The 16,572-nt window shown below is 45.0% G+C and overlaps 1 protein-coding gene across 2 annotated transcripts in view; it reads left to right on the top strand.

Moving 5' to 3' along the window:
• The window catches only part of MINDY4 (MINDY lysine 48 deubiquitinase 4), a 95,820-nt gene that overhangs the window by 16,555 nt on the left and 62,693 nt on the right, over positions 1-16,572 (top strand). For both annotated transcript variants that reach the window (XM_080974064.1, XM_080974065.1), the window contains exons 6-7: positions 15,168-15,226; positions 16,053-16,162. In XM_080974064.1, coding sequence (XP_080830190.1) covers positions 15,168-15,226; positions 16,053-16,162 — 169 coding nt within the window. The remainder of the gene's footprint in view (positions 1-15,167; positions 15,227-16,052; positions 16,163-16,572) is intronic.

Raw genomic sequence — 16,572 nt, 5'->3', positions numbered from 1 at the left:
GTCTTTGAACCTCTTTTGTTGACCACCAGCATTACGCTTTCCATTTTTAAGTTTGGAATAGAGTAGTTGCTTTGGAAGACGATAATCAAGCCTCCACACAACGTGACCAGTCCAACGAAGCTAATGTTGAAGAATCATTGCTTCAACACTGGTGATCTTTGCTTCTTCCAGTACACTGGTATTAGTTCACCTGTCGTCCCAAGCAATGTGTAAATTTTTTCGGAGACACCGTTGATGGAATCTTTTGAGGAGTTGGAGATGGCACTTATAAGTGGCCCATGTTTCACAAGCGTACAGTAAGGTTGGTAGTACAATAGCTTTGTAAACAAGCATTTTGGTTTCCCTGCGACTGTCTCGAGTTTAATTTATGGAAAGATTCCCCAGGAATAAAAGTGGTCCTCCCTTCCCAGGAAGCATAATAAATATCTGCGGTTTTCCAATTGTACGAGGAGTGGAAGTTGTGAAATGCATGGATTTAGGCGGAAATGACCGACAGAATCTGAGACCAGGGAGAAGAGTTGGTGGAAGAAGATTGGAAGAAATTTAAAGTTTACTTATAGAAACATTGTAAAATTAAGGAATGTTAGAAGGATGTTGGAATGAAGTAATGTGGTTTTAGCAGAGATGCTGTAAAGGATTAAGAAAAAATAGATTGTTAAATGGTGAAAGGAGGGAAAGCTACATTATATTAAGATAAAATAGAGGACATAAACTGGAAAAGATGGAAAGGACTTGCTGAAATAGCTAATTGAACTAGAATACAAAAAAGGGAAGTGTGAGGAGGTCAAGGAAACAAGCAAATGAAAGATAAGTTATGGGAAGATTCATTGTGTTTTGTTTTATTTTTTCTTTTTCTTTTTTTCTTTTTTATTGTGATGTGATGTTCTGTTTCTGCTTAGTATGCTGTTTTCTATTTTTTCTTTTTGTAACTTTTCAAATCTTAATAAATATTATTTAAAAAAAATAAAAATGAAATGCATGGATTTAAAAGCACAGGCTATAGGGTACTTCCTCCCCACACCCCTCACTTGCAATGGTCCCCAGCACCGAGATCTATCCCAGCTCTAGCAAATGGAACTTTCCCCCATAATATTCGTTGCACTTTTGACAAGAACCGGCTGTGGCAGAGCAGAGGGGAGACTCAGTTTTCTGCTGGAGTGGATCTCAGCTGGGAGAGAATCGACAAGGACCCAGCAAGCCAGGAACACAGCAGAAGTATTCTGTGCACTATATATATATATATATATATATATATATATATTTAAGCCACAACATATAAACACAGCCTTTTGGTGTTTTGCATCGTGCATTTTGAACGAGGAGAAACGGCGCAGGAATGGCGATGGCAGTGGCTGGCTTTGCAAAAAGTTTGGGAGAAATCAAGTGACTGCAGGACATTTAAGAATCTTAGAAGGGGGTGTGGTCCTTGCTCTGGAAAGCTCCCCTAAGCCCCTTGATTAAAACCTAGCTAAAAGTCTTGCATTGTAGCGGGTTGGACTAGATTGTTGGAACCGGGGATGAAAAGCCAGCTGGCTCGGTCCTAGCCGTAGCGTCACCCCTCTCAGCCTTGCCGCTGCGGAGATCCATCAGTCATTCTCCTCCGACATGCGTCGGCGACTCAAGCTGCAGGTCATGCTTGAGCACACATTACTCGGCAGAGTAATCGCACAACAGAATCAGGCCCGAGGCGTGGATACGATACTAAGCTACGCATTTATTATACATAAATCAGGGCGAAGAAAAACATGGCCTCTCTTCTTGTTCTTCTTCTTGGAGAGAGTGAAAAACAAAAGCAATACAGAGCGGAAGTTCCGCTCATGGGCTCCAGAAATCTGTAAAGGTAAAGGGAGCCATGAGCGTTAGGTCCAGTCGTGACCGACTCTTGGGTTGCGGCGCTCATCTCGCTTTATTGTCCGAGGGAGCTGGCGTACAGCTTCCGGGTCATGTGGCCAGCATGACGAAGCCACTTCTGGCGAACCAGAGCAGCGCACGGAAACGCCGTTTACCTTCCCGCCGGAGCGGTACCTATTTATCTACTTGCACTTTTGAACTGCTAGGTGGGCAGGAGCAGGGACCGAGCAAAGGGAGCTCACCCCGTCGTGGGGATTCGAACCGCTGACCTTCTGATCAGCAAGCCCTAGGCTATCTGGTTTAACCCACAGCGCCACCCGCATCCCTACCGCGTCCAGTAATCTGTGCTGGAATGTAAACAGACATGTGACATGCAATAATCCCACACATCTGCAGCTCGGGAGGAGTGTAATCCCAACATAGATGACCTTAGAATCTACAATTCTATGATCTATGATCCACTATGGTTCTATGTGATGTGCAAACACAGCCATTATAGCTCCGTGTTTGTGTACAGGGACCTGCCAACAGCCCCTCTCTCTCTCGCAAGTGCAAAGGCACAGCTTGGAGTAATCATCTGGGAAGCAAAATGGCCTAAAGTGTCTCCTTTTTTTTTAAACGATGCTTCTCTGAAACATGACTAATTTTCCAATAGAGGCCTTTTAAGCCTTTGTGGCCATTTCAGGATCCCTCCATGGACGCAGCTCGAAAACAACCCGTTATCAAATGATGAGGTTTTTGCAGTGATATTTCAGGAGCTATTAAAAAGCACTTGCCTCTGTGCAGGGTAGGTGAGTTGTGGGTGGGTGGAGGAGGCGAAATCTTCCATGCCAAAGATGAGATGTTGGGCCAACTAATTCTTTCCTATTCAGAGGAGAGAAGGAGGGATAGATGGCAGGAGGTAAACACTGTGATGGCCTGGGACTGGGGCTCGGACTCGGATCCAGAGAAGTCTCAGTCCGCGCCGGATCCTTTGCCTCAGGCATCATCTGAACCAAGTATGGGGCCTGATTCTGAAGAGCCCCAGTCTGCACAGGTTCCCCTGCAACAAGCACCAGCTGGGCCGAGTCAGGGGCCTGAGCCTGCCCTGGATCCAGATGCGGGTATTACCTCGTTGCCTCCAGCTGGGCCATCACTTACAGCTGCTCCACTACCGGTTGGGTCAGGAGAGGCTGAGGCGGCCCCTGGGTCCAGTAACCCACCGACGTCTCTCGAGCTGCAGAGACTCAGGTCTGAGAGAAGGAGAGACCTGAGTACTTGCAGCCTCGTGTCCTGCCTCGGCCTGTCGGACTGACTCCTTGCAGAACCCCTGGATTCGGGACCGGACTTGGACCGTGCTACTCGTGTTACCCCCAGGCCCAGCACAACAATAAGGGTCACTGTTTTAAATGCTCCCTGGGCCTTCTCCAAATTTGGTGGGCCTTGGTGGTGGGCAGTGGGAAGGCTCCAAACACTGGAAAATGTGTTGAGGTAAACTGGATCATAGAATCATAGCGTTGGAAGAGACCCCAAAGGTCATCTAGGCCAACCCCTTGCAATGGAGGATTCTCAACTAAAGCAGCCATGACAGCTGGCCATCCAACCTCTGCTTAAAAACCTCCAAGGAAGGAGAGTCCACCACCTTCCGAGGGAGTCCGTTCCACTGTCAAATAGCTCTTACTTCCAGAATTCCTTCTGGTGTTTGGTCGGAATCTCCTTTCTCGTAACTTGAAGCCATGGGTTCGAGTCCTGCCCCCCAGGGCAGGAGAAAGCAAGGTTGCTGCATCTTCCTTATGGCAGCGGTTGAGATATTTGAAGACGGCTCTCGTATCTCCTCTTTTCCAGGCTAAACATTCCCAGCTCCTTCAACCGTTCCTCATCAGGCTTGGTTTCCAGAGCCTTGATCATCTTGGTCCCCCTCCTCTGCACACGTTCCAGCTTGTCGACATCCTTCTTAAATTGTGGTGCCCAGAAATGGACACAGTATTCCAAGTGTGGTCTGACCAAGGCAGAATAGAGCAGTACTATTACCGAGAGTGAGAACTGGACCATAAAGAAGGCTGATTGCTGAAGAATTGATGCTTTTGAATTATGGCGCTGGGGGAGACTCTTGAGAGTCCCATGGATAGCAAGAAGATCAAACCTCTCCATTCTGAAGGAAATCAGCCCTGAGTGCTCACTGGAAGGACAGATCCTGAAGCTGAGACTTCAATACTTTGGCCACCTCATGAGAAGAGAAGACTCCCTGGAAAAGACCCTGGTGTTGGGAAAGATGGAGGGCATAAGCAGAAGGGGACGACAGAGGACGAAATGGTTGGACAGTGTTCTCGAAGCTACCAGCATGAGTTTGACCAAACTGCGGGAGGCAGTGGAAGACAGGAGTGCCTGGCTGCTCTGGTCCATGGGGTCACGAAGAGTCGGACACGACTAAACAACAACATTACTTCTCTTGACCTGGACGCCGTACAGTACTTTTGTTGATGCAGCCTAGAAGAGCAGCCACGTTTTTTGCTGCTATATCACACTGTTAACTCATAGAATCATAGAACTGTAAAGTTGGTAGGAGCCATGTGAAGCTTGTGGTTTAGTAAGGCCTCTAGATCCTTTTCACATGCACTGCTAGCAAGCCAGGTGTCCCCACCCTATATTTGTGCATCTGGTTCTTCCTGCCTAAGTGCAGAACCTTACATTTGTCCCTATTGAAACTCATTTTGTTAGCTTGGGCCCAGTTCTCCAATCTCTTAAGGTCATCTTGAATCCTGTTGTTCTGTCTTTGGTGCATTAGCTACCCCTCCCAGTTTGGAGTCATCTGCAAATCTGATGAAGATTGGGGGGGGGGGGGATAATTGCTCTTCTCCCTTTGGACCTGATGCATTCAGCGTACAGTCACTGCTCTTCCTTCCCTGCAACATTTCAAGGAGGAAATCTGCCGTTCGTAAATACCATTATCTTTGGCGAGGCTGGTCCAAGTTTAGTGCAGGCTCGTGAGATCAGCAAACCCGTTTCCCCCGATTCTTCTCTAACGCTTTGCTTCAACCCTGCTATCCCAGCCTGTAAAGCAAAATCCTCTTTGGTTTTTTTGCAGATGGAAGTTTTCGTCTTGTTTTCTTCGCAGCCCGTTTTCCTAAGCTGCCACGCATGGCGGTTCTCACAAGTTAACCCTCCAGCAGCGGAGGCTGTAAAAAGTTTTTGAGACAGCGCTTAACCTGTGACACCACTCTTGAGTGCTGAGCCACTGGGGAACATGGACAGGCTCTGGGGATGGGAAAAGTGTTTATCTAATATTATCTAAACCGCGGCTTAGTTCTTCCCTCTCCATAAAACTCTACCCAAGCCTTGCCATTTGCTCTGTCAGTGCCGCTCCTGTGTATTATGTGGAACATTTGGCTGGCTGTGGAACCAGCCCAGTCCTTACGCTCTAGATTTAGGGGGGGGGCACATCCAACTGCCCCTTATTCTGGTTAGCAATACAGTTCTGTCACAGTTAGAGGAGAGAAACTGCAATTGCTACCTTCTTGAAGAAACCAGAGGCCTTTCTCTTGGGCATAGTCGGCCAATCGGTGTTAAAAAAGGATAGAACTTTCTTTATGTATGCTACAACAGCAGCAAGAATACTTATCGCAAAGTATTGGAAGACACAAGAGTTACCCACACTGGAGGAATGGCAGATGAAGGTGATGGACTATATGGAACTGGCGGAAATGACTGGCAGAATCCGTGACCAGGGAGAAGAGTCGGTGGAAGAAGATTGGAAGAAATTCAAAGATTATTTACAGAAACATTGCAAAATTAATGAATGTTAGAATGATGTTGGATTGAAGTTAAATGGCTTCTAGCTGTATAGGTTTTAAAGCTATAAATATATTAAGATTAAGGATTAGGATTAAAAAAGTTAAAAGAATGGAAAAATTGGTTTCAAATAAGTAAAAATCTAATATAATATATTAAGATTAAGGATTGGGATTAAAAAGGAGGGAAAGAAATTGCTGGATTAACAACCGGAATTGGAATACAAAAGAGGGAGGTATGAGGAAGTCCGGGAAACAAGTAAATGTAAAAGAAGTTATGAAAAGACGGAATTGTTTTTAACTGTTTTTTCCTTTTTTTATCTTTTTGTATTTTGTATTTTGTATTTTGTATTTTCTATTGTGTATTTTTCTTTTTTCTTTTCAAATTTCTCTTGTTTATTAATGTGATTTTATTTTTTCTGAAACTTTAATAAATATTAATTAAAAAATAAAAAATAGAAACTGCAATTGCCACCTTCCGCACCAGAGTGACTTGTCTCACTTCTTTCATCAAGGGACAGGGCCGTCTTTACCTGTGAGTGCAAGGGGTGCAGGGCACCCGGGCGCTGAATTTCGGGGGGTGCCAAGTGCGCGCCGCTGAAGCCGCCTAAGCTCTTAACTATCTACGTGTTACGGAATAATAAATAATTTTCATCAAGCTAGAAAAACAAAATACATATATACTTAGGTATTACTGAAATGTATACCTACTGTTTCACTAAAGGACTTTCGATTTTGTGCACTTATTTACAAAAGACGCGGTGCTTGTTATTCACAACGGCGGCGCTTGTCAGACTCGACGTTCTCAGTGGCGCTGTGCATGCGAAACTAAGTAAATTATTTGTGTATGTATATATATACACACGCACACATTTTTATTAATTTTTTAACATACCATTTCCAACAGTCATTTAACATAACTTCTTATCTTATACAATATTTTAGACTTCCGTCAACAACCTCTGAAGATTTTCCGTTCTTTATCACTTATTCTGCATTTCTTAATTTCTCTATTACTTTTAATTATCATTAAGTAATAATTCTCTTCATAGTCTTCCTTGCAATATTTCATATAATCCTCCTTACAGAACTTCTTGTAGTCCTACCAGCGTAATCTGCTTATTACAGTTGCTTTTCAAATAGTTCAAATATTTACTCCAGTCTTCTAAGAATCTCTGGTCCCGCAGGTTTCGAATCCTTCCTGTTAATTTATCTAATTCTGCATAGTCCATTAATTTCATTTGCCATTGTTCTTTCGTCGGTAATTCTTCTTGCTTCCATTTTTGTGCCAATACTATTCTTGCTGCCGTTACTGCATATAAAAACAACTTACAGTCCTGTCTGTTAACTTCCTCCCCTACAATGCCAATAAATTAACTAAATTTGGGGGCGCTGGGCGGATCTTTGCACCCCGGTGGCGCATATGCTAAAGATGGCCCTCTCAAGGGAAGCCTGATATCCATTAGATTTCCCTGGACTCTGGTCTCGTGGCAGATGACGCAGCCTTTTCTTTTAATGCATTTGATTGCTTTTTCACATGTAATAAGCATAATTTAAAATACAATAAACAACAACAATAGCAGCTAGTCTGTCATTTCTTGGAAAAAGGCATAGCAGCAGCTTCAAGTTACTTAGAAAACTGGTTTGTGATGCATATTAAAGACTGTAATCCGATAGGTTTCTCCAGATGTTTCTGTGCAGGTTCTCTCGATTGATTAATTGTCATTTCTCATATGGGACCTGAGTGGATGCCAGGTGTTGTCGAATGATAAAGGGCATCTTGCCTCTGGTCATCCTAACCTGGCAGGTAAATTTATTGGCAATACGCTGGGTTGTTTTTTCATGTACAGGATAGGAATGTGAATAGGCGCCAAGATTCACCTTGTATCTGTGTGTTTTGAAGAAGAAGAAAAAATCCAGTTTGTTTTTGAGCGACTTTGTGCTCTGTCCAATTTATTCTGGGATGGAAAGAGGGTCATGAAGCATCAGGCAGCTGCGAGGGATGTGCAATTTGGTGCGGCATAAATAGTTTAAAGGTGGTTTATAAATGCTACATATTAATAAATCAGTGCATTCCATAGACAGGGAGCCACTGCAGAGAAGGCCCCGTTTTCGTGTTGCTGCCCTCTAGACCTTTTGAGGAGGAGGAACATGAAGAAGGACCTCAGAGGATGATCTCAGGGTCCGGGTAGGTTCATATGGAGAGAGGCTGTCATTGAGGTATTGTGGTCCTGAGCCATTTAGAAAACCTTGCAAAGAACCTCTGTGCTTTGCTCAGTTACAGTTGTTGTTGTTTATTTATTTCATTTCTATACCACTTTATATTTTTAAGAAAAATCTCAAAGTGGTTTACATCATATTGAAACATCAGTAAAACAATCCAGAACCCAACATTTCTGAAGAAAGTCAGATATAGAACATACAGTCAAAGCAACATAATTAACAGAAAATGTAAAATATTATCTTAAAGATTTCAAAATAAAACATTACAAAGGAGGTCAACTGCAGAATACGTATTTAACACAAAGTTAACAAAAAAAACCTTAAAGATTTCAAAAAACAAACAAACATTGCTAAGTGAAGTCAAATATAAAATGCACAGCATAATTAACAAGAGAATAAAATGGGTTTTTAAAGGTTATCTTTTCATTGATTGGTACATCTTACTAACTTTACAGCTGTAAATATATATATATATGCATATATTATTCCAGAGCTGCACTAGGTGGGTGTTGGCTCTGATTCAGAAACCAGGAATTGGTGGAGTTGGTACCGAATTTTGGAAGGAAGTCCTGTGTCGTCGTCTTTTTTGGGGGGAGGAAAGGGCCTTTTGTCTCTGGGCCCAGCTTACGAGTCTGAGTCTTCTTCCCGTCCTCTCTGACTCCCAGGCTGTCGTCTTGCAAAGGGCAGCTCTTCATTTCCTGTGCCCCCTATTCCCCAGCTTGACGTCACCGCTGCCTTTGGAGCCCTGGCAGGCAGGAAATGGCAGAAGGGAATGACAGCTGGCACCTTGCTTCAGAGACGGAACACCTCACCCCTGCCAACTTTGCCTCTGGATAGCGAGAGACAGAAAGGGAACGCCTTGCCTATTACCACTGAGTGCATCCAGCCACAAGCTGGATACCAAGAGAAGGGAATCCAGGATAATGTTCAGGCACCGTCTTGGGCTCGTATGGGGAAATAGATCGTTCATTTAAACTGTGGAACTCCTTGCCACAGGAGACAGTCACAGTCACCAACCTTTTCAGTACTGGCCCCGACTTGGTGGAACGCTCTGTCACAAGAGACCAGGGCCCTGCGGGATTTGACATCTTTCCGCAGGGCCTGCAAGACAGAGCTGTTCCGCCTGGCTTTTGGTTTGGACTCAGTCTGACCCTTATGTTTCCCTCCCCTTATGGTTTTGATCTATGGGCTACTTTTAAAATGAGGCTGCATTTTAAATTGCATTTTAACCTGTATTTTAAATTGTTCCCCTCCCCCCCCCATTATGTTTTTACTGTAATTTTACTGGAGTTAACTGCCCTGAGCCCTGCTCTGGCCTGGGAGGGTGCGGTATAAATAAAATTTATTATTATTATTATTATTATTATTATTATTATTATTATTATTCTGGCTTTAAAAGCAACCCAGATGCAATAAATTCATGGAGGAGAGGACTACTGATGGCTACTAGCCATGATGGCTATCCTCTACCCTCCATGGTTGGAGGCGGCGATGCTTCTAAGTGACAGTCCCCTATTGCTCGAATCCTGCTTGCAGGTTTCCCACAAGTATCTTCTGGCAGTTCCCTCCCTGCAAGAAGTGAGGTTACAGGGAACCAGGTAGAGGGCGTTCTCGGTGGTGGCGCCCGCCCTGTGGAATACCCTCCCGTCAGATGTCAAGGAAATAAACAGCTATTTGACCTCTAGGAGACATCTGAAGGCAGCCCTGCTTAGGGAAGTTTTTAATGTTTGATGTTTTATTCTTTTTATTTATCTGTTGGGAGTGCCCAGTGTGCCAGTGTGGCTGGGTATAAATAATAATAATAATAATAGGTTCAGCCTCTGTGAGAGCAGGATGCTGGCTCAAATGGGCCACTGGACTTATCCTACAAACTCTCTTTCTGTTCTTATAAGCCTTGTTGTCGTTTAGTCGTGTCCAACTCTTCATGACCCCCTGGACCAGAGCACACCAGGCACTCCAGTCTTCCACTGCCTCCCGCAGTTTGGTCAAACTCATGCTGGTAGCTTCGAGAACACTGTCCAACCATCTCGTCCTCTGTCATCCCCTTCTCCTTGTGCCCTCCATCTTTCCCAACATCAGGGTCTTTTCCAGGGAGTCTTCTCTTCTCATGAGGTGGCCAAAGTATTGGAGCCTCAGCTTCACGATCTGTCCTTCCTGTGAGCGCTCAGGGCTGATTTCCTTCAGAATGGATAGGTTTGATCTTCTTGCAGTCCAAGGGACTCTCAAGAGTCTCCCCCAGCACCATAATTCAAAAGCATCAATTCTTCGGTGATCAGCCTTCTTTATGGTCCAGCTTTCACTTCCATACATCACTACTGGGAAAACCATAGCTTTAACTATACGGACCTTTGTTGGCAAGGTGCTGTCTCTTATAAGCCTAGAAGAGTTCTTTTGAGGCTCTAGATTTATTTCTAAAGCTACCACCATGCCGTGGAAAACCCATCAAGCAAGCCATCCCAATGCTGCAGCCTGATTTCTCCTGTAAGGAGAATTGGTTGTTTTGAAGTGGCCGGTGACCACTGCTTATTTAAGAAGCCCTTTGTGTATTTGTTCTATACTGTAAATAGGAAGCTGTAGAGGAAGAGGGCCTTATTGTATCAAGAGAGGGACTTTCCCCAGCAGCGTTGCTCTTCGTGTAAACACTGGGCCCGCGGTACGCAGAGATCAAAAGGGGGAGGCCTGTCAATCTGGAGAGAGCGCCGTATGGCTTCCTTATGGGGAGGCCTATTTTCTTCCTGCCCCCTTTTCCTAATGTGATGGATTGCTTCCTTCTTACAACATGCGGGAACCGTGCATTTCCTTGCTCCACCAACCCATGCGTGCTATGTATACAATAGTTGTGATTGCGAGATCATCTGCTGAAGGGGAAACGGTGGTAAAGTCCTTGCGAGTCTTTCCCAGTCCCAGAAACCCTCTTGTTTCAACTTTTTGGATTGTGGTTTTTGCATTGTGTTGACTGGGAGGCAGTGTGCAGGTGCCACAGTTGTACCCTGGTGCACACTTATTTATTTGTCTGTTTCTTGCATTCATGCTCCACCCTTTTCTCCAAGGTGCTCATTAGGTACTCTCCTTCCTAATTGATCTCCACAACAATCCTGCGAGGTAGGCTAGGCTGAGAGGCAGCAACTGGCCCAAGGTCACCCTCAGGTACCTTGAGAAACTACATTTCCCAAGACACCCTGCTGATGGCACACATGCACAAGCTTGCTCTGCATTTTGTGTTGAAGAACTTCAGGAAAACCGTGCTCATCTCGTAATATAATTGAACATTACAAGATGGGGAATATTTCCATTATGAACTGCATAAAATCACTATGTGGAATCTGACCCTGTTGAGTCAAGGCAAATCTTGAACGGACTCATCAGGAAAGGAATAAGAGCGCTGTGGGATTCGAAGCCACAGTCGCCCTTGGCTGGACTTAACCGTCCAGGGGTCCTTTACCTTTTAGATATCCTTGCCAAAGGTTACCATAAAGGTAAAGGGATCCCTGACCATTAGGTCCAGTCGTGGCCGACTCTGGGGTTGCAGCGCTCATCTCGCTTTATTGGCCGAGGGAGCCGGTGTACAGCTTCTGGGTCATGTGGCCAGCATGACTAAGCCGCTTCTGGCGAACCAGAGCAGCACACGGAAATGCCGTTTACCTTCCCGCTGGAGCGGTACCTATTTATCTACTTGCACTTTGACATGCTTTCGAACTGCTAGGTTGGCAGGAGCAGGGACCGAGCAACGGGAGCTCACCCCGTCATGGGGATTCAAACCGCCGACCTTCTCATCGGCAAGTCCTAGGCTCTGTGGTTTAACCCACAGCGCCACCCACGTCCCAAAGGTTACCATACCCCACTGCAATGTAATTTTATTGATTTGCAACCCATTTGATTCAATCCCATGGCTGGTCTTTTAAAACACGGATGTTCGCTGGGTGGGGTTTTCTTTTTTTGCTTTGACTCATCCCTAACGCCGGTGATTCATTTTCTACTCCAGTGTGTACGCATGCTTCAGTTCTCCTGACTGAGTCACGTTTTGTTGAATCAATTCCTTATAGCTTTCCAGGGTGAGAACAAGCACTAGCTTTATGTTCTTAAGTTTCAGAAGGGGTCCAGCAGTCAGAGGTCCAGGAGACACCCCCACCCCACCAGAAAAAGCCCCCCGTATTCTGCTACGAAGGTCCTGAATGTCACGAAGGGAGTTCCCTGCTTTGCTCATCTCCTGCTAAAGAGCCAGGAGGGGAAACGTATGAATGGGAAGGATGTTGCAAGTCGGCAGTCGCTGATGCGATGACATTGTTGAGCTGGGAATGTGTGGGATCCCATATCCTGGATAACGACCTCCGTCTCTCCTCCCATCTGGGTGTGGAAACGGTTCCCTCACTCTGTGGAGACAAAGAGATGCCAGGAATATGGTCCAATTTCAGTTACCAAACTGGAGCAGATCCAAGTAGGTTTAACAGCCCGATGGGAAGACAACGCAATGTGCAAAACGAGGGAGGGAGGAGCCCATGCAACGTGCCATGCAATAATAGTCAAAATAAGAATTAAAAGTCCTCTGTGACAAGAGGTTTGGGTTTTTAAAAAAATCATTTTTACTGGTTTTACAAATACAAAATTATAAACAAAGAATCAAAAAGTACAGTGGTACCTCGGTTTAAGAACAGCCCTGTTTAAGAACGATTCGGTTTACGAATTGCGCAAAACCGGAAATAGTGTCCCGGTTTGAGAACTTTACCTTGGTCTAAGAACGAACTCCGAATGGTGGAAGGGCACCAGCTGCAGGAGGCCTCATTAGGGAAGGCGCACCTCAGTTTAAGAACGTTTTCGGTTTAAAAACGGACTTCCGGAACGGATTAAGTTCGTAAACCGAGGTACCACTGTATATCCATATAAAGAAATTCCTCCGAATCTCAGGACTCCCCTCCCCCACCCTCTCCATGGGGTCCCATTTTAAACATTTTCTGCTGCATCTTCTTCCACACTCCAATTTTTATATCAAACCATATTATCCATGGTGATTGTTACACTACCGGTGAAATCAAAATCCTGCTAATGTTTCCATCTGCTTACAGTGGTCTCCTAAATAACTTCTACATTTCCTCCATTCTTTTATAAAGTTTTTGTCCTCTTGGTTTCTGAGTTTTCCGGTCAGTTTTGCCATTTTGGCGTAGTCCCATCAACTTGGTTTGCCAATCCTCTCTGGTACGGACTTTGTGTTCTTTCCATCTCTGGGCTAGTAGCATCCAAGCGGCTGTTGTCCTTTCAGATATCGGTACCTATAATTCCTAATAGAAAAGCTTCTGTTTTCTTAACAAAGGTTATTCTAAGCATTTTTTTCCATTTCATTATATATCACATGGGTAGGCAAACTAAGGCCTGGGGGTTGGATCTGGCCCAATCGCCTTCTAAATCCGGCCTACAGACAGTCCATGAATCAGCATGTTTTTACATGAGTAGAATGTGCCCTTTTTAAAAAAAATGCATCTCTGGGTTATTTGTGGGGCCTGCCTGGTGTAACATGAGTAGAATGTGTGATTTTATTTAAAATGCATCTGTGATGGCCTGGGATTCGGCTGAACCTGAGGAATCCCAGCTTGCACAGGATTCCCTGCCTCCAGAACAAGCTGAGCCAGGGCTGGGACTTGAGCCTGAAGGGTCCTCACCTGTGCTGGATCCTCAGGTGCAGGCGTCAGCTGAGTCTGCTCTGGCTCCTGAGGTGATGGAGGACCCATGGCCTGCAGGTGCTCCACTCTCAGCCCCGTCAGGGGAAGCTGAGGTTGCCTCTGGGTCCGGTCAGCCTCCAGCCTCTCCTGAGCTGCAGAGGCTCAGGGCAGAGAGGCGGAGGGAAGTAAGTTCCCGCAGGAGGAGGGCTCGCCTTAAGGCCAGGAGAGATGAGTCCCCAGAGGGTCGGGGTTGCCCTATGCCTCAGGGCAGATAAAAGCCAGCCAGCCCCAGTCCCAGGTTGCAGGAGCAACATTGTTGGTTGCTAGTTCCTGCCTGCACCCTGTCCTGCCGGATCTCCTGACCTCGCCCAACTCCCTTCCTTGCACCCAACTTCAGCTTTGACGGACGGCCTCAATACTGTACCCTTGACCTCAGACTGGACTCAGACCATGCCTCACGGAAACCCACGGGACCAGCACAGCATCTCTGGGTTATTTGTGGGGCATAGGAATTCGTTCATTCCCCCCCAAAAAATATAGTCCAGCCCCCCACAAGGTCTGAGGGACAGTGGACCGGACCCCTGCTGAAAAAGTTTGCTCACCCTTGATATATCATCTCCCAGAAAGCTTTTATTACCTTACAAGTCTCCCACATATGATAAAAGTTACCTTCATTTTCTTTGCATTTCCAGCAGGTATTTGTACTTGTCCTATACATTTTTGCCAACTTAGTAGGGGTTAAATACCACCGGTACATCATTTTCCCATAGTTTTCTCTCAAGGCACAACATGACGTCAAAAGGTTGTTGGTTTTTTTGAAGGACCTGGCTAAAATTGCACCCACGCTTCCATTTCACTAATCTATTAGCAGATACTAAAATGAAAGGGCAATTTTGACTTTCCCCTGCAGGGATGGGATTTGCAGTAGCATCAGGACTCCTGTCCATCGCTGGAGCAACCATTTCCTGCATCCCAAAATGGCAGATATTGAAACTATATGAGTGTTGCTACATCATATAGAGTAGCCTGCCAGGGCTTTTCAGAGAAAACATGGCAGCAGGGCATTCTCCCCCGCCTAAAAATTGTACTCCCCCCCCCCAATAGGAATGGGGGGATTTAATTTTGTTTGCATTTCAGTGAGAAGCTACCCAATTCACACTTTGCAAACCCAAATACAGCTATCCTTCAGAATTCTCACTCGCTTGATTTTTTGCAGCGCACTTTTCCAACCAAGCAACATTTACAAAAAATGCACATATTTGGGGCATGAAAACTAATGTGATAGCAAAATACCTCACAAAAATGCACTCCCTTAGGGGAAACTGCTTGCTAAGATGTGTACGTTGGTCGGAACTGCAGACGAGAATGGGTTTATTGGGAGAAATTGGAAGCGCTGGCGAATCTCTGCAAGCATTAAAGAAGAAATGGCAAATTTGCTGTGGAGGTCTGAATTTAAGATCGCGAAACTGAGAACTGAGATTGACAGTCCCTGAATTTTGTTGAGGGGGGTGGGGGACTTGATGCCCCCTTCGCCCCCATCCTTCTGAGCACAGAATGCGGATGAAAAACTGCTCTCCTTGCTGAAATGCTGTTGTTCATCTCTGTTTATACAGCAGCCTTTCTGATAAATTGCCTCTTGTTTAGTCATCTGTGTACTTAATTTGTTTCTGTCCAGAAAAATGCCTGTGTCCTCTCCCAGCAAAGACAGCTTGAACCAAGACGCTCTGGAACTAGGTATGTCTTATTCCGTTCTCAACTAGCTCACTTATTGCGAGGGTAAGGATTTTACACGTCTATCCATCGCTATTTCTGGAGGCCGATAGAAATTTTTATTGATTTATTTTATTGGGCTTTATAAACAAGAATAACGTTATACAAATAAGTATAGCAAGTTTTCTCATGTTATTTGTATGCCACAAAAATAGCATAATAAATGTGGGAAAATATCTACAACATATGTTTCATTTACAGGTAGGTAGCTGTGTTGGTCTGCCATAGTCAAAACAAAATAAAAAAATTCCTTCCAGTAGCATCTTAGAGCCTCTGCGCACTGGGTCTTCATCGAGCTGCCTGCTATGACCCCAAGCTCTCGTAATGAAAATCCAAATTCTTTATAGCAGAACTTTATGTACGTGTCAAATCAGTATTCCTGGAGGGTGATGCTTGTGTGTGTCAGCCAGCATGGTGTAGTGGTTAAGAGGGGTGGACTCGTAATCTGGTGAACTGGGTTCGCTTCCCCGCTCCTCCACATGCAGGCTAGTCACACTTCTCTGAAGTCTCTCAGCCTCACTCGCCTCACAAAGTGTTTGTTGTGGGGGAGGAAGGGAAAGGAGATTGTTAGCTGCTTTGAGACTCCTTCAGGTAGTGATAAAGTGGGATATCAAGTCCAAACTCTTCTTCTTCAGCCGTGTCAGATATGTAGACGGAACACATATTTAAAGACTGGAAGAGAGCGGAGGGTGCCTTCACTTGCCAAAGCCACAAAAGCTAATGTTTTGGGGTTGCATGTTTCTGAGTATGTGTTCTGGGTATTAAACAGCCTTTCCTTTGCCCTCCGCAGTTGATGTCGAGGACGAAGAAAATTTGGAGGACGTCTACATGATCCCCGACTCTTCTGCTCTGTATGCTGTCCAAGTAACGTCAAAGCCCATTGACTACTATCTTGCAAGGGTAAGAAACACATTGATGTGGCCGATGCAGAACATTCTGTTGGAAAGGCCGAATGACACTTGCTGTACACGGAAGCAGACCAGCACCCCCAGATCTAGCCCAGTGTGGTCAACATTTAGGAGGTCTCAGGCCCAGCTCTTTGGAGAGAGGTTCTTCAAAAGTTGGCTGTCACCTTCATTGCACAAATTCTGTCTTACGCTGAAGATGCGTCTCTTTAACTTAGCCTTCTTCATTTACCCTGCCCTTCAAGATTCACCTATTCTCTTTGACTGCAAAGTGTTTTAAGCTGATTTTAATACCATATTTTAACAACAACAACAACAACAACAACAACAACAACAACAACATAATATTTATACCCTGTCCATCTGGCAACAACAACAACAACAACAACAACAACAACAACAACA

Source organism: Podarcis pityusensis (assembly GCF_964106645.2).
Source record: "Podarcis pityusensis genome assembly, chromosome: 12".
NCBI classification, from domain to species: Eukaryota; Metazoa; Chordata; class Lepidosauria; order Squamata; family Lacertidae; genus Podarcis; species Podarcis pityusensis.
This window is presented reverse-complemented; position numbering and strand designations above follow the sequence as displayed.